Raw genomic sequence first — 27,342 nt, 5'->3', positions numbered from 1 at the left:
ATGGAATAGCTCAAAGAAATACAGTTCTTCTAAATAAGATCTCAATATTTATTCAAGGATTTTTCCGGGGAAAGACATGTTAACAGAAAAGGACAAGAACTTGAAGGACATGTATATATAAAGTTAATAAGATTATAAATACATTTGTTGATTGACATCGTAAAAAACATTTCCACCACCGTACAAACTTCTACAAAAGTATCCCACATTAAGAGTGCTGCCACACAAATAAGAACAAAATCTGAATTAAATTTGTATCAAAGATCCATAGAAAAGAATAGACTGTCAAGCCTGGACAAAAATTGGCCTCTGGTGGCCCCCAAGCCAGAAGCTCCTACAGTAACCAATGCTTGAATAGTTGAGCTACCCAATGACTTTGTTGTTTTTATGACTTTTTCTGTATACCTTAGAAAGTGATACTACTTGGAAAATTCAAAAGGAGGAATCAACAAATACAAATGTCCTACCTCAAGACCGAAAACTTCAAGTTGCCTTTGAAAGCGCTTCCCAGACCAACCAAAGAATGGATTAAAAAAAAACCGGATTATTCTGCTCTTAACCCAAAAACAAACAGCATTTTACATCAGCAAAGGAAAGAAAGCATTCATAATGGATGTTTCTCTGCAGCTGAAAGAAACTGGCAGCCCGTTTTTAAGGATCGGGGAAATGTGAGTTCTTCTACTAGAGCGGCTCAGAATTCTCGCTGCAGAGTTTTCTATTAAAAGCAGGCGAGACCGGTTATGAATGTATTAACAGTTTAATGCATTGAAAACATAAACATTCATAGAAAGTTTTCCCAAAAGTTGAGTAGATCAAGGCAGTCAAACTCAATCAAAACAAGGGGCCAAAATTTTTGTCCAAGACATGGGCTGAACAAAGGTCTCAAAGGACCGTTTTATAAACTAAAGTTCATGTTGTTGGTAGTGTTTTTAGCTACTTAAAACTTCCTAAAAAAAACTGGATTAGCGAGCTTTTGTAACAATAAACTTTGAAGTATAAAGGACCCAACTGACCGGGAAGTTCGAATCAATTCATTAGGATTATCAGGCCTAAAATACTAAAAAACTGGGATCGTATTTTTTCAGTCTGGCTCAGGGATGCCTGACCAGACGAGATAAATGTCTGTGGTGACGTGGAACATAGGTGTGATTTTGGAAGGTACAGTGGCGAAGGATTACTTGCTATGGCAACCGTAAGGTTTGAAAACGCTTCATTACGTAAAATAACCGTTGCTGTTCGGCCTCGCAGGACCAAATGTGACGAACTCCACGAGTCACCGCCGCACACTCGATACACTGTCGAGTGACATATCTGCCATCACCGAGGACAGCACTTCTATCTGCTGAGTGCTTTCCAGACGGTGTTCTAGCAGAGTAATGAGGTGGCGTCATAAAAAAACATTGTGGCTAACATGAGAAAAATTGCCACTTAAGTCTCTACGATCAACGGGATGAGATGCTGGTGAGACGAGGAATCAAAACAAACTTTGTGTAAATAAGTCTCTCTATAGAAAGAGGCTGAAGATGCTCAAGCAGAAGAGCGAGTGCATCATAGATACCGTGTTGCCTAGGTTACCGACCCCATTTGGAGGCAAGGAAGGAAAGGGAAAGTGCATCAATTACTGGCATGAAGTGGGGACTAAAATGTATTTGAGAAGATAGCAACACAAGACGGATGTTTCTGGTTGGAAATTGAGTTTTATCATCATTTTACTTTCTGGACATTGTGATTATACTACATGTCCTGTCCAGGAAATACATTTTCTATACGATCATGTTTATTCGTCACACGGTGGTGAATGTATGGACACAGATCAGTGTATTTAACATTTAATTTTTTTTTTTTTTAAATCTATACATTTATTTAATTTGAATAATTGAATTTGAATATTGAAAAAATGTAATTCGTTTTTGTTGCATAATTGGACTTAAGCATTTTTTAAACATATACAGTAATTCGGTATTCTAATTCCCATAATTCAAAAAATAATATTAATTTGTATCCTTTTAAATCCTTTTTTAAAATGTATTATTATTCCAAGCCATTTCAATTCAATATAACATGTCATATTATGATAAATACCAAAATATTACTGAACTACTTGACTTCTGAGCCAATCGTGCGACCAATTGAACTAATATCAATACCATATTTGCATGACAATCTTTTAACTTTGTTTCGACTCCTGGGGTCACAAAAAGCTTATAATAAATCTCTAGTAAAGGACCAAAGTAACAAGGAGAGAATCTAAGCCTTTTTATTTAAGTTTAATATGACTTCATGATGTTCTGTTCTATGTTAGTCTTTGTATCCTTTGTCTTTGTTATTTTCCTTTGATTTATGTTCTTTATCTTTAGACTTAGATTGTATCATCTTGTTCTTTCTCTTTATTTCTCTTTGTTCTTGTTCTTATTTTAATTTTTATGAAAAATTGCTTTATTTCTGTCTAATTGGAATAAAACAATTTAAAGATCAATAAAGTTCTACCTAACCTAACCTGACTCCAATGTATTATATTTTTACTGTATCCAATACCCCTAAAAATAACACTTACATATGCTTAAAAAACTCTATACCCATTATCTGATTGGGGGAAAAGATTTAAATTAAAAAAAAAAGTACTTTTTGATTTTTTTTTAACTTGAATTTTAAAACCATTTAAATCGGGCAAATGTTTTGTCATCCCCACAAGTATGATTACTTATTAATGATTATATTTCCAATAATTTCAGATGAATATTTTTTTTATAGTATATTTTTAGTATCCAAGTGTTATATTCTAAAGGGGAGTTGTAGTCGGCGTTCACATGATCCTCATAAATAAACGTGTATACAGTACATGGTCAGATGACGTCCACATGCTACACCACTGGAAGTAAAACTTGTCCTCCGGGCAATACTTTCTAGAGATTTATCTGAGATCTTGAAAAACAACTCATTATGACAAACGTCCTCCTGAGGCTTTACTACATATTTTTACCTTTAGATTAGAGCCTTGTTGTTGAACACATCTTACCTCATCTCAGACTTAACATCAAAAGAAACGTAATTTGGTCTGTTTTGACGACTGAATGAAGAAGCGTGTCGGAGACATCAGTGAATACAACTAGAGTGCCGGGAGTGAAAATACTAAGTGGATGGCCCAGTTTTCTTTGTTTTCCTGGATGGATTTCTGTGTTTTTCTCTCTCTCTCTCTCTCTCTCTGACAAAAGCCTGGTCTCTTCTTTGAAGCTGTTAATGAATGTGTGACATATTGCGCAGACAGACGGGCAGACAACAACAGTCTGTTCCCAGATCCTGCATGAAGGGAACTTCAAAATCGAAGTCCATTAACAACAAGTGTGGTCGTGGAGTTACAACATAAAGTCCAGTCAGGGATGCGACAGAAAAGTACAGATAATTAAAAAATAATTTTGGGAAAAGAAATAAACAACCAAATCAGTTCATGCAACACAAAATAAAATGATGGGATTCAAAAACCGAGACGAACATTTGTATCACCAACCTTTTCCAGCTTTTCAAAATGTTCCCGCAGGAACTTCATGGGACGCTCAGGCTTGGCGATGCAGAGGTTCACAATGCACTCTTTGAGGATCTGCTGGATGTTGTGCTTCTGCACGAATATTTCACAGCCCTTCAAACTTTCGTCTTCTTCCACAGTAGAGGAGGAGGAGGTGGCCATCTTATCTTTTTTATCTCTGTGGTGGTGGGAGAAAAAAAAAAACAGGGTGGACCATGAGAGGAGGAGGAGGAGGGAATAGAAAATGTGGATGAGAGTGAGGTGGCAGGAGAGAAGTGCCCGAAATAAAACGAAAAGGATGGAAGAAAATAAAAGGATAATCATTCAATGACGTGTCCACATTATGATTAAACTCAAACAAAATTGACTGATTGATGAAATAACTTATTCTAAGCCCTGTAATAAATAACACGCCTGAGTAAGAGACACAACAAGAAATCTTAAAGTACAAATTATTATTCATTTGAATTACAATTTTCTAATGACATTATCTGCTGTAATCCGAGTTGCACTCATATGACTGCCATTACCGTAGCTCTACGACACGGGTGTTAAACTCCATTGTACAGGGGGCCAAAGGGTTTTAGAAGTCCGAGTCGCTGCCCGAACAAAATGTATATTTATCAATCCTTCAAAAACACGTACATCGGGGCAGGAGTGGAGTAAAAGTATCTGGATGTTCTGTTCTATCTTAGTCTTTGTATCCTTTGTCTTTGTTATTTTTCTTTGATCGATGTTCTTTATCTTTAGACTTAGATTGTATCATCTTGTTCTTTCTCTTTAATTCTCTTTGTTCTTGTTCTTATTTTATTTTATTTATTTTTTATGAAAAATTGCCGTATTTGCTGTGGATAATTGGAAAAAAAAGTCTCCTTCGCGATCAATAAAGTTCTACCTAAACTAACATCAAATCATCAGTTTTACTCTTAATGGAAGTCTGTATTATTGTTGACATCCATAATCTCTGGTCCTTATCTTATCTTAAACACTCTGTATAGGTCACCATAGCGACAACCTTTATTTTTTTGTTGAGAAACTAGCTGGTGGGCCACTTGAAATGATTGGGGCTTGAGTTTGACACAGATTTCATGTAATTGTATTTAATTTAAGTTGTTAGAAGTTGACGACCTCTTCCACGATGAGCAGATGTATTGAACATTTATATTTATTAAGTAATAGTTGTTGTTTTTTTGTTTAGAAAAAAAGGTTTAAATATCAAGAGGATTTTTGGTATTTCTTTGTGGTTTATAGTTAAAAGGTTGAGCACAAACAAAAAAAAATGTCTTTCAATTATTTAATGTTCTTTGTTGCTAAAACAATTACATCAAGTGCAAAAAGTAATCTCAGGCCTAGATTTAGGATGTCAAAAGTATCCAAACTCAAAAAAAGTATCAAAAGGAACTTGTGTATCCGGATATGATTCTTGTTTCTTAATACCATTGAATTGTTGTTGTTTATTTTATTTTACTATGTGTATATTTAACATGTGGATCTGTTAATTGTTACATGTTGTAATCGAGGTTATTTATGCATTTTTCTTGTTAATCTTCTTAAATTGTTGGCTCTTTTTAATCCTTGTTGTATTGAAAATGGTACTGAATATTTATTAGTTGAGTATCAACTTTAATTTGTATTCTGTACTTGTTTATTTATATATACTTAAAATTCTGTTTGGGACAGATCTTGTTAGGTAGGTAGGTAGTAGGTAGAACTTTATTGATCCCTCAGGAGGTCTCCTTCGGTAAATTGTTTTTATTATCCACAGCAAATACACAGCAATTTTTCATAAAAATAAATCAAAATAAAATAAGAACAAAGAGAAATAAAGAGAAACTTCTAACAACTAAAATGAAATACAATTACATGAAATCTGTGTCAAACTCAAGGCCAAATCATTTCAAGTGGCCCACCAGCTAGTTTCTCAACCAGAAAACAAAGTCTGTCGCTATGGTGACCTATACAGAGTGTTTAAGATAAGATAGAGACCAGAGATTATGGATGTCAACAATAATCCAGACTTCCATTAAGAGTAAAACTGATGATGAAGGAAATTTGATGTTAGGTTATGTTAGGTAGAACTTTATTTAATTTTTTTTCTAAATTATCCACAGCAAATACAGCAATTTTTCATAAAAAATAAATAAAATAAAATAAGAACAAGAACAAAGAGAAATAAAGAGCAAGAACAAGATGATACAATCTAAGTCTAAAGATAAAGAACATCGATCAAAGAAAAATAACAAACACAAAGGATACAAAGACTAACATAGAACAGAACATCATGATACTTTCACTCCACTCCTGCCCCCGATGTACGTGTTTTTGAAGGATTGATAAATATACATTTTGTTCGGGCAGCGACTCGGACGGCTAAAACCCTTTGGCCCTCTGTACAATGGAGTTTAACACCCGTGTCGTAGAGCTACGGTAATGGCAGTCATGATCATGAAGGAAATTTGATGTTAGGTTAGGTTAGTTTTTTTTTCCAATTATCCACAGCAAATATAGCAATTTTTCATAAAAAGTAAATAAAATAAAATAAGAACAAGAACAAAGAGAAATAAAGAGAAAGAACAAGATGATACAATCTAAGTCTAAAGATAAAGATAAAGAACATAAAAGATAAAGAACATAGATCAAAGAAAAATAACAAAGACTAACATAGAACAGAACATCATGATACTTTCACTCCACTCCTGCCCCCGATGTAAGTGTTTTTGAAGGTTTGATAAATATACATTTTGTTCGGGCAGCGACTCGGACTGCTAAAACACTTTGGCCCTCTGTACAATTGTTTTTTCCAAATTATCCACAGCAAAAACAGCAATTTTTCCTAAAAATGAATCAAAATAAAATAAGAACAAAGAGAAATAAAGAGAAAGAACAAGATGATACAATCTAAGTCTAAAGATAAAGATAAAGAACATAGGTCAAAGAAAAATAACAAAGACAAAGGATACAAAGACTAACATAGAACAGAACATCAGAACATTGTTACATAAACTGTGTTTTTGCTGTGAGTGACAATAAAGTTTTGAATCCAAATGTACATGTACGGTGACCTCGAGTGCCCAAAAAAACTATCAAATAAACTTTAACATTATTATTATATGACATGTTCATGTCTGCCTTTATAACCATTTTTATTTTGATGAAATATGTACTATAAACAAAGGTGCTGATATCCTGTGATGATGATTTAAAAACATTGTTTTTAATAAAGTTTATCACACGTGTAAGTAAGAGGTAATCATGTTTTTAAAATAAATGGAAAAAACAAAAAGAGTATTAAATAATGAATCATCAAAATGGTGTTTTTGAAGCGGTTCCTTTATAAATAATAATTGATAAACACTTGACGACAGTTGATGTGAGAGTGACATGACAGGATGTGCGTGTGAAGTCAGGAAACAGTGCAGGTACAACTGACTTCCTCAAAAGAAACGCCGCACGTTAGCGGCACAATATGAATAAAAACATGATGGTGACACCGACCTGAAGAAATGTCAACATTATGACTGATAAACGTATAAAAAAAACGTCATAAATAAGCGCCTGATGTCGCGACACGTCAGTTAGCATTTGCTAACCTGACAGCAGGGACGTCAGCGGATGGAAAATACTGCGACAAACACGAAGTAAACACTGACAACAATTCGCTTTTATGGCGGGTTTTCGTGGCTCGAATGCTCGCGGTGATGTCCGCGGTCGTGCCCGGGTGCCTACCGTTGTTTTGAGGGGGGATGCTGGGAGGTGAAAACACCCGCTGCTGGTGGAGGGAGGTCGGTGTTAGCAGGGATGCTGCGGCGGCTGCTCTCTCCTGCGTCAGTGCTGATGACGTCAGCAGGGCATCTTCTCACAACCGCAGAGGATCCTGTGAGGAGATCCGGATTTTAAGGGTCAAAATAAACAAAGATAACATCACAATAGATAATCTTGTACAAAAAATATATATGTATAAACGCCATTTTTATAAATATTTATGTATTTGTGGATTAAACAATGCATACATTAATATTGTGGTAATAAATAGATATCACTTTATAAGTCGCTGTCATCGGTGAGCAGAGAAGCAGAATGAGTGAATGAATACTCCTTCCCAGGTGCAAAACAAATAGACTCAAGGACTCATTCACACCTCGGGCTATTAAATTGTACAATTGTGAGTTCGGGGGCAGGAGTGGAGTAAAAGTATCATGATGTTCTGTTCTATGTTAGTCTTTGTATCCTTTGTCTTTGTTATTTTTTATGAAAAATTGCTGTATTTGCTGTGGCTAATTGGAAAAAAAAATTCCCGAAAGAGACCTCCTGAGGTATCAATAAAGTTCTACCTAACCTAACCTAACCTATTTGTTGATAAAACTATGCATACATTAATATTTTGATAATAAATAGATATCACTATATAAGTGGAGTGAAAGTATCTGGATGTTCTGTTCTATGTTAGTCTTTGTATCCTTTGTCTTTGTTGTTTTTCTTTGATCTATGTTCTTTATCTTTATCTTTAGAATTAGATTGTGTAATTGTGTTCTTTCTCTTTATTTCTCTTGTTCTTATTTTATTTTGATTTATTTTTGATTTTTTATTTAAAAAAATGCTGTATGTATTGGCTATTGGAAAAAAACAATTTCCCGAAGGAGACCTCCTGAGGGATCAATAAAGTTTTACCTTACCTTATAACTAAGTAAGTAAGTAATATTTGTAGAGCACAGGGTGGCAAAGCGCTTAAACAATCAGAACAAAACTCAATAAAATATATGCTTAAAAGGTCAAGATAACGCCGAGACAATCACAGGAGTCTAAGAGAATCCAACAAGGAAAAGCACAAATAGAAAGGTCTTAAGATGTTTCTTGAAGGAGTCAGTAGATCATCAAACACAGAGGGAGAGGAAGATTGTTCCAAAGCTTAGGAGCAACAGTCTTGAAGGATTTCTCTCCTCTGGTCCGGAAGTGTTTTCAGGAACCATCAGTAGATTCTGATCCACAGACCTCAGAGCCCGAGCTGGGGTGTAAGGCTGGATCAGATCACTGATGGAAGGAGGAGTCTGACCATGAATAGATCTGAAAGTGAAGTTGATCCTGAAAGAAACTGGCAGCCAGGTAAGAGTTTTAAGGATCGGGGGAAATGTGAGTTCTTCTACTAGAGCAGCTCTGAATTCTCGCAGCAGGAAGGAACGATTCACTATGGTCAGGCTATGTTATAAATCTATTATTTAGTTGAATTAAGTATTATTATTACCATTATTTTGTTTTAGGTCGACTTCATGAAACGGATTAATACTATATGAGAGCTGAAAGAATGCGCTGCTTAAGAGTTTGTACCTGACAAGTCAAAAATAAATATTAAATATTATTTTTTTATTCAATAAAAAAAAACACGATATTCACATTTTTAATCTAACACCATGGATCCAAAATAGGTACATTAACCTCCGATATCCATACATGTATTTAAGTCCAACAATAATTGTAATATTATACAATATTTGATTATTTAGATTGATTTAGCTTTGTATGTGTATATATATATATGTGTATATATTGCATGGGAAAGACGTAATATATTAAATAGAGGATAAAAACAATATTAGTCACATAAGTAATGTCATGTAAATTGTATTTTTTTTGCAGTAAAAATAATATTCGGTTGACATAATTGTATATGGTTTCTTCTGATTTATTATCAGGAAGAAAATAAGGTAAGGTAAGGTAAGGTAAGGTAAGGTAAAACTTTATTGATCCCTCAGGAGGTCTCCTTTGGGAAATTGTTTTTTACCAATAGCCAGCAATTTTTCATAAACAATAAAAAATAATACATAAAAAATAAAGTAAGAAGAACATAAAGAGGAAGAACAAGATGACACAATCTAAGTCTAGAGACAAAGACAAAGAACATAGGTCAAGGAAAAAAACAAAAAAAAACAAAAAAAAACAAAAAAAAAAAAACAACAAAGACAAAGATACAAAGACTAACATGGAACAGAACATCCAGATACTTTCACTCCACTCCTGCCCCCGAACTCAGAATTGTACAATTTAATAGCCCGAGGGATGAATGAGTCCCTGAGTCTATTTGTTTTGCACCTGGGTAGGAGCATTCGTGCACTCATTCTGTTTCTCTGCTCACTGATGACAGTGTTCAGAGGATGACTGTCATCATCCATGATGGACAGCAGTTTGTTCAACGACATCCTCTCAGCAACTGTCACCAGTGAGTCCAGCTTCATTCCAACCACAGAACCAGCCCTCCTGATCAACCTGTCCAACCTGTTGACACTCCTCTTGGACACATTTCCACCCCAACACACCACAGCATAGAACAGGACACTGGCCACCACAGACTGGTAGAACATGCAGAGGAGCTTCTTGCAGATGTTAAATGATCGAAGCCTCCTCAGAAAGTACAGTCTACTCTGAACCTTCTTATACACATGGTCTGTGTTGCAGGACCAGTCCAGTTTACTGTCCATCCACACACCGAGGTACTTATAGTTGTCCACTTTCTCCACCTCGTCGCCTCTGATGGACACTGGACGTGGCTTTGTCCTGGACCTCCCGAAATCCAAGACCAGCTCCTTGGTTTTTGAGGTGTTCAGCTGCAAGTGGTTCCTCTCACTCCAGTCCACAAAGTCACGTATCAGACTCCTGTACTCGTCTTCGCTGTTGTCCCTGATGCATCCAACAATGGCAGTGTCGTCAGCATACTTCTGGACGAGACTCAGCTCTGAGTTGTAGCAGAAGTCTGAAGTGTAGATGGTGAAGAGGAGAGGGGCCAGTACTGTCCCCTGAGGTGCTCCTGTACTGCACACCATAGTGTCAGACTTGATGTCCTTCAGCCTGACATACTGTGGTACATATTCACTATGCTCAGGCTAATGTAATAAATCTATTATTAAGATCAATTAAAAATTATTATTACGACATTCTTTTGCACTTTTAGTTGGAACCTGCTGCTGTAACAACCCAAATAACCTCACCGTGGCACAAATAAAAGAACATCTTATTATTCTTTATAAAGACATGAACATTTTTGGAAATGTCTATATATTTATGTTCAGTTCAAAGCATACAACAATATTTTAGTAATACATTTATATCAGTATATATTATCATAGAGTTCATATTTTAAGTTTTAGGAACAAAAAATAAATTGTAAAAACAATATTAGTTACACAAGTGAACTGTACTTTTGTTGCTGTAAAAAATAATATTCTGTTCACTTAATTGTACATGGTTTCTTTTGATTTATTACCAACCGCACTGCATTGCCCACTGTGGTCAGGCTATTTAATAAAATCAATTATTTTATTTTATTAAATAAGTAAGTAAGTAAGTAATTTTTATTTGTATAGCGCTTTTCCAGACCAGGGTCACAAAGCGCTTAAACAATCAAAACAATATTCAATAAAGTATATACTTTAAAGGTCAAGATAAAACTGATAACACAACAGGAGTTCCAGAAAATCAAGGAAAAGCCTGAACAAATAAAAGTGTCTTAAGAGGTTTCTAGAAGGAGTCAGTAGATCCATCAAACACAGAGGAAGATCGTTCCAAAGCTTAGAAGCAACAGCCTGGAAGGATTTCTCTCCTCTGGTCCTGAAGCGTGTTCAGGAACCATCAGTAGATTCTGATCCACAGACCTCAGAGCCCGAGCTGGGGTGTAAGGCTGGACCAGATCAGTGATGTAAGGAGGAGCCTGACCGTGAATAGATCTGAAAGTAATATATTTATAATTTATAATATATTATACAATAACATATTATTATGTTGTTACATCATTACATTGTCGGATTGTTATTTATGTTTCATATTTGTCTATTTCTGTGAACTTGCTGCAGTAAAAACCCAATTAACCTCACAGTAAAGAAATATTTTAACTTATTATTTGTAATAACATATACATTCCAGTGTAACAGTGCGTTTATTTTGAAAAAAAAATAAGTGTCCAAGTTGTCCGATACATGAACATTTCGCTCCTGTCGATGTGACGTACTTTAAATAAAGTTTTGAACAGTGAACGGCAACTGCCGTAAAGCCGTCGTTTGTTTGTCGCGCAGCGCTCGGTCGTCATAACGACAGCCAAGATGGCCGCGATGATGGTGGGAGAGGAACATGCTGCCTCAGAAGTTCTCCGAGGACTCGCTCGACACCTCAACTGCTTGAACGAAGACAACAAATCCACTCGAAAGAGAGCCTTAGAAGCTATAAAGCGCGAGACCATCGACAAGAAACTCGCCAGCTCCAGTTTACAGGAGGTTTTCGCCGCCATTCTCAAGCCTGTGCTCAAGTGCCTGTCAGACCCGACGGAGCGATGCAGAGAAACGGCTATAACCACCATCACTGAGTTCGTTCGTTTCGTTCCGAACCCGGAGGACTCGCTGCCGTATCTGATCCCGTGTCTGGCCCAGCGGCTCGGGGACAGGGAGATCCGGGAGCCGTCGGAGGAGCTGCGACTCTCCGCCGTGGAGCTGTTGACGCTCACGGTGGACGTGTGCGGGAAACATCTGGCGCCATACGTGGACGACATGATCAACATCCTGCAGAGAACTATTGTTGATCCGTTCCCTGACGTCAGGCGAGAGAGCTGTAGATGTACCGTGAGGTTTTCCACCAGCGTGCCCGGTGAGTATCTTACTCTGGGGGGATTGATGACGTCGGTTGCCATAGTTACAGTGTTACAACAAATGGTACCATCATGTGAAGGAATTCATTTTTTTTTAAAAGAACATGTAATAGAATTTATTTACAGTACAAGTGGTTATAAACACAAGTTTCGATGTTAATTGAGGTTTAAGTGCCATCAGAATTTCATATGATTGAATTTAACATCGAAAATGAAAGAAAGAAAAAAATAAAGTGTTATTATTATCTATTAAATCCATAGTTTGTATATTAATAGTAATAATAAAATTAAGTGAATTACTAAAAAAAATAAAAACATTTAAAATGTTAACCATTGAATAATCTGGTGGCACTGATAAACGTCCATTTCATATACAACAAGCACATCTGGCAAAAGTTTGTTTATGAACATATTTAGAAATGACTTTAAATAAAAGAAAAGAATAAAAGACATTGCAACGTTAAATGAATGATGTCAGAGTAACAATTGTACCAGGATATACGACAGGATAAAGTCACAATATTAAGAATAAAGCAGAGTTCTACATGTTAACCCAACACAATTTGAGTTTAATCTCATTTATTCAGCGTTAAGACTAATATTGATTGGCTCTAATAATGGATCAGGAGCCCGTCGCCTCAGAGATCCTCCGAGGACTCGCCCGACACCTTGACTGTCTGAGCGAAGGCAGCAGACTCACCCGGAGCAGAACCCTTGCGTTGATCAAGAAAGAAACCCTCGACAAGAAGCTGCCCGGCTTCGTCCTGCAGCAGGTCTTCTCCGAGCTCCTGCTGCCTCTGCTCAAGTGTCTCGCCGATCCGACCGAACGATTCAGAGAAACTTCCATCGCCACGATCGGCGAGTTCATCCGCTTGGTTCCCAACCCGGAGGAGTCTCTTCCCTTGTTGATGCCGGCCTTGGTCCATCGGATCGGGCAGGAGGACTGTAAGGAGCCGTGTGAGGACCTGCGTCTGTCCACCTTGGACATGTTGACGCTCGTGGTTGAAGTTTGCGGGAAACATTTTGCTCCGTATCTAGAAGACGCGATCGAAATACTGCGACGAATGATGGTCGATTCTTCCCCCGAGGTCAAGCGAGAGAGCTGTAGATGTACTGTGAAGCTGGCCCAGAGTATCCCCGGTGTGTTCTTGTACCTGTTTAACAGGAGGTGTTTTTTTAAAACTCCTACTCTCTTCTCCCCAGAGCACTTCCACCTGCAGGCGGAGAGTCTGGTGAAGCCCCTGATGCAGTCCATCGCTCACCAGCACTCGCGGGTCCGGGTGTCGGTCATCGAGGCCACCGGGGCGGTGATCCAGCACGGCACCGGCAAGAACGTGGACGACGTTCTGTCGCACCTGGCCCAGAGGCTGTTCGACGACTCGCCTCAGGTGGGTGAGGATTCAGAAAACGCGACACGTGTCACTCACCCGAACCGTTGCAGGTGCGACGAGCCATCACGCTGGTGGTCGGCGATTGGCTGCTTCGCTTGAGAGACAGATATTCCTACTTTGCCAAACTCATCCCGCTGTTGCTGAGCGGGACCAGCGACGAGATCCCTGAGATAAGGTAGAGCTTATTTTGTAAGGATCATATTTTAAAGGAACGATCTATATCAGACATATAGCCCTCAGGATGTCAGAGTAGATGATGATGTAGAAAATGTAATTCGACAGTGAGATTTAACCCATTTATTTTTTTTATTTTTTTTAACTCTAAATACATCTTTCTTAAGTTTTTTGTTCAGGTAGTTTCCCCCCTTTTCTTTTTTAAAATAATTTGAGTAAATATTGGTATCATTATTAAAAAAAATAAAAATGAATCAGTTTTTTTATTTCCATTTTATAAAATGTTTAAAATGATTTAATTTGGAATGGATAGTATTTAATTTATAAGTATTCATATTGTATCCTTATGGCGTTCGTGAGATCTCGGTAAAACTATAAAAATGATAATTTAGAAATGTTTCTGATGGCAAAAATTTCATTATTTAGGCAAAAAAAAAATCTTAGTTTTAGGACTTTTTTTTATTAAACTATTATTTATTTTTATCCTTTTTTTTGGAGGAATTATTAAAAAAAACAACTGTTTTTATATCCTTTTTCTTAATCAATATATCAAGCAAACAAAACAAAATAACAATTTTACCTTATTTGGCTTCATTTCTTGATTCCATTGCATAAATAATAACTGTATTTATAAAATATACATTCTTGGAACTGAACTTATAAGAAATTACACAAGGTGCAATCTGATTAAAACGTTAACTTCTTAATGATGTCCCTGTTATTAAATTTTTATTTTATTTAATTCATATTTAATCTCCTTTTATCTCCATGTCCGCCTCACAACAGACCAAGTATACTGTATAACCGCTTGAAAAAACAAGATGTTAATCAATGAAACATCTGATAAATCTCGACCACCACAGACTCCAGGCTGTGGATCTATGGAGGCGGGTCGGTGCTCAGTGGGAGAAGGAGAACGAGGACGACATCAAGGACAAGCTGGACTTTCTCTTGACCCCGCCGTCCCACTACCCAGCCGGACGTAAGCTGCTCTATTTCCCTCTCATATCAACATCAAAGTCAGTCTTGTTACCAGTTTTAAACGAAGAAATGCGACTTTCTTTCTCAAAAGTCTTTCTGACGTTGAACTATAAAGATGTTCGTTAAGATAAGATAAGAGACGGAGATCATGGATGTCGACAATAAGCAAAGATTAGATTAAGACGTACTGTACAATTACACATTTAAAAAACACAAAACAATAATTAAACATTTCAAATAATGATAAAATATATATATTTTTAAATAAAATAATGAATAATACTAAGCATAATAAGTGATTAATAAAATAGTCTCACAGCAAGTAATAATAATAATAATAAAAATGATGATTACAATAATGAGAAGAAGAATTTAAAATTATAAATACATTCAAAACTATTATCCGCATACAATTTGTAATAACATTTATTTACCTTACATTTATCTTATCTAAAAAAAAATTTTTTATTTTGAAATATGTGAACTTTACTGCAGCAACAGAGCGACACTCGTGAAGTTCCCCAACACACACTGTCCAGGTCTGGAATAAGGTCTCAGTTATTCCAGACCTGGACAGTAAGTAAGTAAGTAATATTTATTTATATAGTGCTTTTCCAGACCAGGGTCACAAAGCGCTTTAACAATCAAAACAATACTCAAAAAAGTATATACTGTACTTTAAAGATCAAGATAATACTGAGAACAACACAGGAGTTCCAGAAAATCAAGGAAAAGCCTGAACAAATAGAAACAGTGTGGGATCTTAACTTTAGCGAGTCAAGTTTGCTCCCAAACCTCAGACTTAAAAAGGATTTTCTTGTGACAGAGGAGAGACCTGGACTCGGCTGCCGAGAACTGGTCCAGAGGAACCTGTCCAAGCTGGTCCCCGCCCTCGCCAACGACCTGACCGACTGGCTGGTGTCCACCCGGGTGAGGACGTCGCAGCTGCTGCACGTGCTGCTGCTGCACGCCGAGGACCACTGCACCCAACACCTGCAGCCCCTGCTGGCCCTGCTGAACCGGGCCTGCAGCGACCCGGAGAAGGACGTCGTCAGGAATGTGAGTTCTCGTGCGTTTACTAGAGTCTTCCAGCCATGCTGTAGTGAACGATAATGGGGTGAGAAAATATTGATACACTTGAATAATGCGATACATTTTTTTCCACGTTACTGTATCGATAATCAACAGTTCTGTATTGGGGGTTTTTCGGCTTTGCAATTTTATTTTATTTTTAGGTATTTTGAGTTTTATATATATTTTTGAGCGTAATTAAATTGTTGTTGTAATTAAACTTCTGGACGCAATCTAGTTCTGGCGATGACTGAGGACGAGAGGATACACTCGACTCCAGCGGCTTTTAAAGCTGATGTTTGGACATATTTTGGTTTCAAAACAAATGAAAGCAGTTACGACTTCGTCATATCACCAACTTGTATCCGTAATATTTACAATTAATATCCTGGTCAGTATACATTACCGTATGTATATTCAATAGTGCTCTTTATTTTTTCATTAGTTTGCTTTCAAATTAAATATTTTTTTTATAATTTTTCTTTTACTGTTAAAGTGTGTATGAAAAAATATATTTTCTTATTTTTTTATTTACAGTTAATATAAATATATTCACATTGTTTGTTCAGTTTTGTGTTGCAATTAAACTTATGGCCACTAGTGGACAGCAGTCATGACGAAAGCCGCAGCTAAAGGAACAATAAAATGTGAGGTCCCGACGATGACTGAGGACGAGAGGATACACTTGACTCCAGCAGCTTTTAAAGCTGATGTTTGGACATATTTTGGTTTCAAAACAAATTAAAGCAGTTACGACTTCGTCATATCCCCAACTTGTATCCGTAATATTTACAATTAATATCCTGGTCAGTATTGTTAGAAATGTGAGTTTTTGGGTTAAGAAATACCATTTTTTTTCTCACATTACCGTATGTATATTCAATAGTGCTCTTTATTTTTTCATTAGTTTGCTTTCAAATTAAATATTTTTTTTATAATTTTTCTTTTACTGTTAAAGTGTGTATGAAAAAATATATTTTCTTATTTTTTTATTTACAGTTAATATAAATATATTCACATTGTTTGTTCAGTTTTGTGTTGCAATTAAACTTATGGCCACTAGTGGACAGCAGTCATGACGTCCTCCGCAGCTAAAGAAACCATATAATTTAAGGTCCTGACGATGACTAAGGACGAGAGGATACAGTCGACTCCAGCAGCTTTTAAAGCTGATGTTTGGACATATTTAGGTTTTAAAACAAATGAAAGCAGTTACGACTTCGTCAAAAGTAATGTGGTCTGTAAATTCTGCAACACCAGAGTCAAGTACTCGACGATACTACAACTATATCCTTGTTACTACAGTATCATAATATATTGTATCTTTGACCCGGTATCGTGATACGAATCGTGATATTCCAGCAGACACACAAGCCCTAATAAAGTGATCAGAAAAAAAGAACGTTTCTTCCATGTATTAGTGTTTTCTCCAAGTCCAGATTTATTCTAAAAATGTACTTTCAAACCCCAGCCGTCTGTTGAGTGCGGTTTAAACCGTCTGCGGCAGCAGATACATGTCGTCCATCAGACAAATGACAAGACCACAGACCAAAATACCCCCAGATGTTTCATCACATTGTGGTGAATTAGGACACACATCTGTTGATCCAGTCAGCGCTCCCGGTGACATGGAAGGGTTCGCTTTAAAGCGGTGCCAGCCAGGGATCAAGGATTTTGGGATGCACCTGTTTTATAATGCATCTTTGATGTGTGGACGTTTTAAAGAGAGCGCTTCCTGCTTCCTTCTTTGCCTCCCTGACGCTTCCTCGGTTTGTCTCCCTTCAAGTGCCTGAAAGCGGCTCGACTTCTAGGGACCTTCGTCGCTCCCGAGGTCTTCCTGACGCTGCTGCTGGATCGCGTGACGGACCCCGGGTCCAGCGCCCGCCCCTGGGCCCCCCTCATGGTGATGTCTGCGGTCCTGGGAGGCTGCCCCGAATCGCTGCTGCAACCGCATCTCCAGCGGGTCGCCGGCACTCTGGCGCAGCCCGACGTCTGCCAGGAATATCAACAGGTCAGGGGGAGTTTGGGTTTGGTTGCGGTTTGTTTACCCCGTTCACCTGAGGGTCGCTTCTCTTTGCCAGTTATTTAAGGAAAAACAACGACTTCATTCTGTGCTGGGAACCTTAAAGGTCCCCTAGGATTTTTTTCCGCACGGCTGCTGAATCAGAAAAGTTAATATTTGAATTAGGAAAAGTTTAGTCCACACCTGTTACTGACGCTTCTTCGCCAAGTTGCTCATATTTTGCTACGTTTTCCTCCGAATCTATTACTTCAGCTGGTGATCTTGGCGGAAGAATGGATTGTAAATCTAGGCTCCCTCCTCCGTCGCTCGGATTCTTCTCTACTGTTGACCTTATCTTGTCTAATATGTTTTATTTGTAGCATCATTATCGTCCCCGTCACTTGTTATCATCCCATAATAATCTTTTTCTGAATAAGTTTGGCTTAAAAACTTCGTATCTCATGATGTTTCTTCAAATACCATTACAATGACAGATTCCTGACAATTAAGAAACATTTGATCATCTTTGGAACACACAGTACTGTAAAATAAAATATCAAGTCTTTCACCACAAATTTTCCAAAAATAGGTCGTATACCAAACTGCAATTTGCCCCGCCCTCTTACTCGTCATTAAAAAAAAAAAACTTTTGCAGAAGCTCTGATGGCGTAGTTCAGGGAACATTCAAATTCCAAATGCCACTTGCTCACAACGTTTTGAAGATGGTCTACCCCTCCTTTTAATAGCAAATTTGACCAGGGACTAAACTGTAAACAAAGTCAAAGAGACTATAACGGTCAGAGAAAATATATAATTAAGTATATTAAGTATTAAAAGCTACGTTGGGCCACTTCAAATAACTCGGTGGACCTGGTTTTGACACATGATCTAATGTATATATTTAGGCATTACTTAAAAACGAATATTCAGGACTTGTCTTCTGGAATTGAGTCAATACTAGACGCATTCAGATTTCTTGGATGTGTACCACCGCTTTCCCTGGTCAACTTTTATACGTAGACACTCCAGCGCATGGTGTCAAACTTAATAACCCATCAGCCAAAAACCTAAACCGTTAAACTAAATGTATGTTTACTTAACAGGATTAAGATTTCGATATGATTTGAGGCTCAATTCGTCTTAATCATCCCTGTGTTAGTAAACCAAACCAATTCCATTCATACATAAACAGTCCCTTATCTTATCTTAAACACTGAGATCTTTGTAAGTCAAAATATCGACGTTAGTGAACCATATTTCCGTGCTATTAGGCGAACCGGATTATAAGGCGCATAGAATAAAAGATACAGTCAAACGTTTGACTGGGGTTGCGTTATGCATCCACTAGATAAAGCTGTGCTTAAGGGAATGTCAACAAAACAGTCAGATAAAGTCAAACTTTTTTAAGCGTTCTGACAACTTTCACTCCCATGGTAACGAAGTTCAAATGATGCTTAAAAGGCTTCAAGCAGCAGCGCGTGAGACTGGTGTTGTGAGCAGACAAATGTTATGAGTACACAGCAGAGATGTTGAGCGCATGTATGACAGCTAGAGCGCGCGTGTATGACATGTTGAACGCACGTGTTTGTCTGGTTGAGCATGCAGAAGAGTTATTTTGCGCAAAAAAAAATGTTTTTAGTGTACAACAACAAAGACACACTCGCTCAAGACGGTGGCAGTAATCTTACTCCATTAACGTCCGCCATGATTTGATGTGCGTCGTTAATCCCACCCCGTGATGACGCAATGACGTAATTCGGCGTGTCGGCGCAGAGTCATGAAAGTATTTGTAAACAAGTCACCCACCAGGTAATTTTCTTATATGAGACCCTCTGCATTATAAGGCACACTGTCATCCTTATAGTGCGGAAAATATGGTACGTTGATTTCTGTGCAAACCATCCAGCGGGGGCCATGTAAATTTCCGGAAGCCATTCCGGAATTGCCGATCTCAAGGGTTGGACACCCTGCAGAGAAAACTAATGTGGACCTCCTGAGTCCGTATTCTTGTGCTCCTGGTCACCACCCAAAGTGAAGCAGAGAGTAGGAACATTTTGTTCTTCTTCCATTTGAAAGTGTATCAACCATGTGCTGTAAGTACTGTACCCTGATCTATACCTGACGCTCATGCTGTAGCAAGAGTCGTCTATCGCCATCTGAAGGATTTATGACCAAAGGTAACCTCTGACCTGACTTGACCAGTGTGGCACGATCATCCTTGACCCCCCCCCCCCCTCCCCTTATGTACTCAAGCACACGGCAAAGTGGTCTATAATTAAATAGGTTTTATGATTTCTCTGGGGTTAAAGTGTCCTCTCTACCTGCTGCCGAGTTCAGCGAGTTCACCGCTGAGTAATTCTCCACGAGGTCGAAACATTTCAACTCTTTTTTTAATACTGAAAAAATAAAAAGAACGGGGGTCTTTGGAGTCGGTCTTGAAATAACAGTCTGAAAGTGGAAAAATCCCATCAACCCCCGGCGCGGACTCGTCCCCACTTCCTCTCAGCGAGTATGTTTCCCCTTCAGACACAGAATAACGGTTGTATGAGCTATTTTCTGATCCGGCCGCACCACTGGCCCACGTACACCGTGACCCTTTCCTCTCCCCAGTGAGGCTCGCAAGAATGTCCTCCCTGCAGTAGTCAAAACAAAAAAAATCAACTAATTTCGTGTGACCTTTGCGTGGCTTCTCCCGACCTTCCCGGACACACAAGGCAGCACATGGTCTCTTTGTGTTTTGTTTTATAGCCCTGTGTTTGAGATCTGGGCTTCAGTCTTTTTTCTCTGACCCTCCTCAAGCCATTAGAGGAATCCCTGAAATTTCAAAGCCCGCCCCTGGTCAAAGTGGTGATGAATGAGCGGAGGTGTTGACCCGCTTCAGTCCCGCCGCATCGCCGGGCCTTGACCAGGTCAACCCGGCCAGAGAAGCAACAGGACGAAGCGGTCACACGTTGTCGCACAGATGGAAGGAGACCTCTGCTTCCTCTCCGGGTTCAATTCCATCCATCTCGATTTGTCATCCTCCTCCTGCCCTCGTGTCTGAGGGGGTGAGGGGGGGTTTAGAAGCGAGGGGAGACAAAGCAGCGTTGCTCAATAACAAGCAGGGTTCACCGGCGGGAGCAGAGTCGGGGTCGCTGTTAATAACCGCGGTGGAAACAGAAGCACCTGTGTCGCACTGTGTGGAAGGGAGTTTGTTTGAAGACGACGGAACAAACTGAAGCCACTGTTTTCTGACTGATTTCCCATCGGAATCCAAAGTCAATCTTCTGCACCTTAACTTATCTTCTTGGCCTATAATTGGTTGACGCTGAATTTACCTGCAGTACAATGAGTACCGGGTTCTCATTAGAAGTGTAAGGGGGGCAGTTTGGATCCCCTCTGTTGACCAGGTCCTCCTGGTTGTTTTCCAATTTGTAGTTAACTTGCCATAACAACCAGGACTTGGTATTGGACCAAAATGCTTCGGTAGTATCGAAACCTGCTTTGTCTTTCGGTCCAAAGTTACAATACCCATGCTTAGCAAATGTTCTTTTGCCATTTGTCGTTCATTTTTTTCGGTAGGACAGCAGTTTGATTTCTGAAATGTACGGTATCGGAGTATCGGTTCCAGTATCAAAACTTTTCGATCAATACCCCAGCCCTAAAAATGGTCACTCACTCGTCGGCCCCACATTTAGGACTATGATGCCCACAGCAGATAAGACATTTTTGCCGCCCCCTATAGACCATAGACCAGTGCTGTGTCTCAAATCGCATACTTCTCTTAGTATACTAGAAGTTAGTATGCATCAGGATAGTGTACATACTAACTAGTACGCAAATACTCGACCGATAGTATGTCTCAAATCAAACTCTGCTGCTACACACTAACAGGAAATGACGCGACAGCTTCTTCTTCTTCTACTACTATTTAACGATGATTCAACCAGCTGTTTGAACGCTATCGCCACCTGCTGGCAGCACCTTTTGCAAGTTTGGAAGAAGAAATAAAGAAAAAATGAGAATCTAAATATTTGCGAGATATTTAAGCTGGTATCAGCACCGAAGACGTGTCATCCTTCTACTGCTGCTGAAAATACACCTGTAAGTATATGAATATATATATGTATATATATATGACGTAACTTATGTTTACAACGTCACTAAGATAGCGGCTGTTTAGGGTAGATGGTGTCCATCGAACCATACTCAGTTTTGTGGGCGTTTTACGAATTGAGACGCACTTACGCGCTAAAAATACTAACTTTGACTACGCAAGTATGTGATTTGAGAGCAGCTATTGCTAATTTACATCAACCAACCCAAATTTGGTTTACAAGTATAACATGTATGATAAAATAAACGTGGTGCTTTTCAAAAGTGTAGGAAAGCTGAAAAACCAAAAGTTAAATGGACGGAACACTACTTTCTCCGTCCCCCCCTGTGAAAACAATCCTAACAAGAACCCCTGAAATAGCTCTTACCATGTTCTCCCTTCTAAATTATTCCGTATAAAATCTGCGGTGAGCCACAAACGAGTGTGACGGGGCGAGTCTTATGAAATTCGATCAAGGTTAACAAATGGCCCCCGGGCCGGACTTTTGAACGTTCCCGTTTGTAAGCAGTTGTTAGGAAATTTTTAACTTTGTACTTTTTGGCTCTTCAGTCGACCGAAAACCAACAAAGAAGTTGGACCAAAAAAAAAAAAAATGGAGCCCCTTAAGCGACGACACATAAATAATACTTCAAAGTGAGCCGAGGCGGATCTTCTGGTGGGAGTTGTGGGGAAGTAGCTGAAGATTTGGGAAGTGATACACGGAGCTTCTGCACGACTTCAGCCGCTGTTTTCCTTTCTTTATTGTGGAGGAGAAGAGGGAGAAAAAGCATGAAAATAAATAGAAACCGTTTATATAAAAAAGGGGCCGCTGGTCGTAAAACTGAAGCCGGTGTTAAGAGTTCGTGGTCACTTGAAAGACGGCGGTTTGAGGGAAAAACCTCGGTGTCCTGTGGTTCCGGCCTATGATGGGATCGTCAATGGAGATTTTTTTCACACGACTACAGAGAAGGTCGTCTTTGAATTCCATTTTTTTTTTTGGCGCTTTAATGTCTTCCATAATTCACGGTGATCTATTAAAAATATACCTTGTATTCCCCCTGTTGCCACGACGACAGCCAGACTCCGGGAATGTCGTTGTAAAAGTCTGTGCCGGTAATAGATACGAGTGGACCCGGTGCGAACGCTATAAAAAAAAAAAAAAAAGGCGTCATGAGACACCTGAAGCGTGCCCAGGCCAATGGAACCAGGTGTATCTCACCTGGCGCCAGGTGTCACACCTAGTCATTACTCCTGAAAACTGTTTTCTTTCCATTCTCTCTCTCCTTCTCTTCTTTGGACACCTCTAAATGGTGGCTTCGCTGATGTGTAATTTGATGTCTGCTCGCGTGTCGGCTAATCTGTCTGCGTTTGCGTGTTCCTCGCCTTCAGTCGGGCGATCGCCTACGACACCTCGACATGACCCGGAACCTCGCATGGTTTGTGGCTCCTCCAGGTCAAACAAGGAAATGTTTTGGGTCCAATTAGCCCCAATAATTGGTACTTTTCGGTAATCTGCGATTTGTTGTTGAGACTTTTTGGGGAGATGGATAGATAGATAAAAGAAAAATAATAAATATTACCATAGAATATCATCATATTTGCCCCCAAACTCAGAATTAAACAGTGTAATAGCTCGAGGAATAAATGAGTCCCTGAGTCTATTAGTGTTGCATCATGGGAGGAGCGTTCATGCACTGAATCTGCTTCTCGGTTCACTGATGACAGTGTTCAGACAACAACAAGAGGTTAGAGTGGTATTGTTATGACATGATCCTTCTCGTAAAGTCGCTATCTGGTCCTGTTGACGGACACAAAGTCAGCATTTGTTAGTCTACTGAAAAAAATCTGTGGTTTTAGCTACTGAATGCAAGCATCGACGACCAACACCAAAATAAAAGCGTGGATAAAGCATGGCTACAACCGAAGCCATCTTCGCAAGAATTTACACTTAAAACTAAAACCATTAGCTTCTCAAAACTGCTGAGCCAGCATTACATTTAAAAAGGTACAAACCCCCCCAAAAAAAACATTTTAACTAACCATATCTGGCAAAGCTACTTGCTCATTTGATTAAGGTAATGAAATTAGAAAAGCCCTCGTGAACTGTATGTTGCTAGCATGAGCAATGAGACTCCAGATCTTTTCTTCATAAATATTGAATGGAAGGTTTTCTTTGAATGCAACACTTTGTCATTTTTGACATCCATAATCTTTCTTCCTTATCTTATCTTAACACGTTAATTAATGTGTCTTTTAAACTGACCTTGGACTCTCTTGTAACATCAGTATGTGTCCGTTTGTACAAAACTTACATTAGAAAATCTTCTTAAGCCCCGCCCACTGAAAACACTTGGGGTTTTTCTGGAGATGAAATCTTGTTTAGCATAACCACACCCCCTCTGCTGTGATTGGTCAGGCTTCAAGATTTGTCTCCGTGCGTCATAAATCCAGGAAGTCTCCAACAACTCCAAGTGACTCAAACAAAAACGGGAATACAGTTGGACTACGCTCTTGTAACCTCTCGTTCGCCCAGATTTTAGATGGGGGGGGGGGGGGGACTATATAAAATGATAACTTCAAAACATGGTCATGATGATGACGACATGAGAGTAGGTCATCATCATGACATGTCGGATGACATCATTATTCATGAATCATCCGACGTCCTGCCTCGACCAGACCAGACGTCCCTCGGCTTCACTTAATCACCTCCAGTTCTGGCTTCATAATCCAAACGTCTCCACTTATCCTCGGTAAATCAAATATCTCTCCGGGTCTCCTCGCCCTCCCGGTGTCAGCGCCAGGTTGTTATGTAAGCCTCGTGTGCTACTGTAATCATACCAATAAAGAACACACCTGGAAGAAAACACAACCCCCCATACACACACCACCACCACACACACACAAACACACACTCTCTTTTCCGTCACTAGCGAGCCCCCGTCCCTCCACCGCCGGCCATTTAGCCGTAATGACAGACCTGCTGAAAACAGGAAAAGAGGCCGTGATCCGAGCGATGGCCTGGAAATTAGAGCAGCAGGTCTTTGTCTAAACAAGCCGGAGTCGACGCCGACGACGGACACGCTTTGAAGGAATGAAGGAAAGTGCAGTGGAGAGTGGACGGAGAAAAGGTGTCCAAAAATGACGCTTGTGCCGTGTCTCAAGTCGCATACTTGCGTACTCAAAGTTAGTATTTTTAGTGCGTCTCAATTCTTAGTATGCGAAATTTAGTGCACCATGCACACTAAATTTGCGTACTAACACGCCCACAAAACTGAGCATGGTTCGATGGACACTAACCACCCTAAACAGCCGCTATCTTAGTGACGTTTAAAACGGAAGTTACGTCATATATAAATGCATATATATGCATATACTTACAGGTGAATTTTCAGCAGCAGTAGGAGGATAAACACGTCTTCGGTGCTGATACCAGCTTAAATATCTCGCGAATATTTCGATTCTCATATTTTTTCTTCATTTCTTTTTCCAAAGTTGCAAAACGTGCTGCCAGCAGGTGGCGATAGCGTTCAAACAGCTGGTTGAAACGCCGTTAAAGAGAAGTAGAAGAAGAAGCTGTCGTGTCATTTCCTGTTAGTGTGTAGCAGCAGTGTTTGATTTGAGACGTACTATCTGTGGAGGATTTGTGTACTAGTTCACTAAACTGATGAATGTTAACTTCTAGTATACTAAGAGTAGTATGTGATTTGAGACACAGCATTGGATTGGTCGCTGGTCGCTGGAGATACAGATGATGACAAAACACGGCCATTTATCTGTATTTTAAGCCGGTTATTTGAATCAAACTTTGTGTGGACATCTTTCGGGACACTTTTTATATTAAGGGCCACAATCCAGGGTCCAGTACGAGTCTGTCTGTCAGGCATTTGTTATTTCTGTTCTTAATCCCTTCCCCTGTTAAACCATAATTTAGATCTAAATTATGGTCTTTCCACCCCCTTACGATCAACAAAGAATGCTAATTGCTAATGCTAATATTCTAATGATATTTGCTAATATGAATTTGAAAAGTGTAGCATTATATAAGTCAATTATTCAGGCGTATTTCATAAACGTAATGGTTTTAAAAGGTACAGTAAAACAAGTAATATCAAACAGATGTTCTTACGAAAAAACATTTTTGATGAATATCTTTGTGGAATTACGTAAAAAAAACGACCACTTAAAACGATCCAAGAACGCGCAGGAATCTCCGACGACGACGGCGGCGATGATGATGATGATGTACAACTCAAGTGCAGCTGAATAAAAGATTAAGACCGTATGAAAACAAAACTGCTAAAAGTCAGATGTCGGGAGTCGTAACCGAACCGAACGCCGGATGAATTACAGCGTCTCGCTCGCGCAGCTGCCGTCTTTAGAAAAAAGAAAAAAACTGATTCCCACGATGTTTTTGGTTTTTTTTTTTCTTTCCCCAGGTGATGTACTTGGAGCAGCTCTTGGCGTGCGTGGAGGTTCTGCTGCGACAGGCCGACGTGGGCCCGGTCAGCCTGCAGCTGCTGCAGGTGCTGGTCAGCGTCCAGAGCCTCAGCAACGAACCCCAGCTGAGCGAGAAGGTGAGAAACCTTTTTTTTTTTTTTAACAGCCGACATTTTATGAAGGCAGCGAGCGATGTGAGGAATGCGAGCGTTTGTTCAAAGCGAAGTATAATTACTGCGCGAGAGAGAGAGAGCCAGATGAAAATTGCAGGCTTGGAGTGGAAAAAAAATGGAGGGAAAATGGATCGAGTCGTGTTTGCGAGCAGGTGTGTGTCATCGTCTCGGATCTTTTTTTTTAATGTCTGCTTGCATCATCATACATGTGCGAGGGTCTGCCATGAGGCCTCCTTTGTGGCTCAATGTCAAGATTTTCTTACACTATATACTCCAAAAATGCCCCTAAAAATGTATTTTTAGTTCATTAATTTACCCGGATAAAGTATGTACTTTTAATTATTTCCACTTACTGTATCTATGGGTCTTAAATCCCATAAATACATTTCCAAAATCTCAAAAAACGACAAAGAAAATTGTAAAAACATTCAAAGAATGTCTTTTTTTTGCCACAAACCCAGTAGTGAAAAATGTGAACGCGGAAATGTTGAAAATTTGATTTAGGAAATAACTTTTCATTGTTATTGAACCAATAGTTACTATAATATAAATTATTGACATCATATAATCTTCATGGGATTATGAGATTATTATCTAATGTACAAACTGAAACTCGGTTTGTCTTTTTTTTTGTCCGTTTTAACGTGATTAAATTTTTTTTTAATGCTGATCTATTGAAATGAATCCATGATAAATGGAAATAATCTGATTAATAACTTGAATTGTGAGCCTATGGAATGCCAGGAGTGCCGTTAGTCGTAATAACAATATGATATATAAGGAAATACATCTTCAATCTTTTTTTTTTTTTATATGACAATGGGGATATTATAAGACAAATAAATGTGTATCAAAATAAATTAATATGTACAATCGAGTCTTTTTCCCATAA

General features: G+C 38.9%; 2 protein-coding genes across 5 annotated transcripts in view; one reads left to right on the top strand and one right to left on the bottom strand.

Moving 5' to 3' along the window:
• Window positions 1-7,360, bottom strand: part of prkar1b (protein kinase, cAMP-dependent, regulatory, type I, beta) — a 61,151-nt gene extending 53,791 nt beyond the window's left edge. Inside the window, exons 1-2 of one of the 3 annotated variants that reach the window (XM_087808425.1) lie at window positions 7,247-7,360; window positions 3,506-3,698 (exon numbers count right to left, since the gene is read on the bottom strand). In XM_087808425.1, coding sequence (XP_087664551.1) covers window positions 3,506-3,682 — 177 coding nt within the window. In that variant the 5' untranslated portion in view covers window positions 3,683-3,698; window positions 7,247-7,360. Of the gene's footprint in view, window positions 1-3,505; window positions 3,707-4,050; window positions 4,156-7,246 lie in introns of those variants that run through there. The other 2 variants (XM_087808424.1, XM_087808423.1) reach the window with 2 other exon arrangements.
• A 4,157-nt stretch (window positions 7,361-11,517) lies between these two features.
• Window positions 11,518-27,342, top strand: part of dnaaf5 (dynein axonemal assembly factor 5) — a 29,075-nt gene continuing 13,250 nt past the window's right edge. The window contains exons 1-7 of one of the 2 annotated variants that reach the window (XM_087808419.1): window positions 11,518-12,142; window positions 13,347-13,531; window positions 13,585-13,709; window positions 14,572-14,690; window positions 15,516-15,748; window positions 17,547-17,771; window positions 26,277-26,414. In XM_087808419.1, the coding sequence (XP_087664545.1) occupies window positions 11,605-12,142; window positions 13,347-13,531; window positions 13,585-13,709; window positions 14,572-14,690; window positions 15,516-15,748; window positions 17,547-17,771; window positions 26,277-26,414 (1,563 nt within the window). In that variant the 5' untranslated portion in view covers window positions 11,518-11,604. Of the gene's footprint in view, window positions 12,143-12,715; window positions 13,284-13,346; window positions 13,532-13,584; window positions 13,710-14,571; window positions 14,691-15,515; window positions 15,749-17,546; window positions 17,772-26,276; window positions 26,415-27,342 lie in introns of those variants that run through there. The other variant, XM_087808420.1, reaches the window with a different exon arrangement.

Source organism: Callionymus lyra, chromosome 15 (genome assembly GCF_982586985.1).
Source record: "Callionymus lyra chromosome 15, fCalLyr1.hap1.1, whole genome shotgun sequence".
Classification (NCBI taxonomy): Eukaryota; Metazoa; Chordata; class Actinopteri; order Syngnathiformes; family Callionymidae; genus Callionymus; species Callionymus lyra.
Note: the sequence above shows the minus strand (reverse complement) of the source record. Positions and strands in the feature narration are given on the sequence as shown.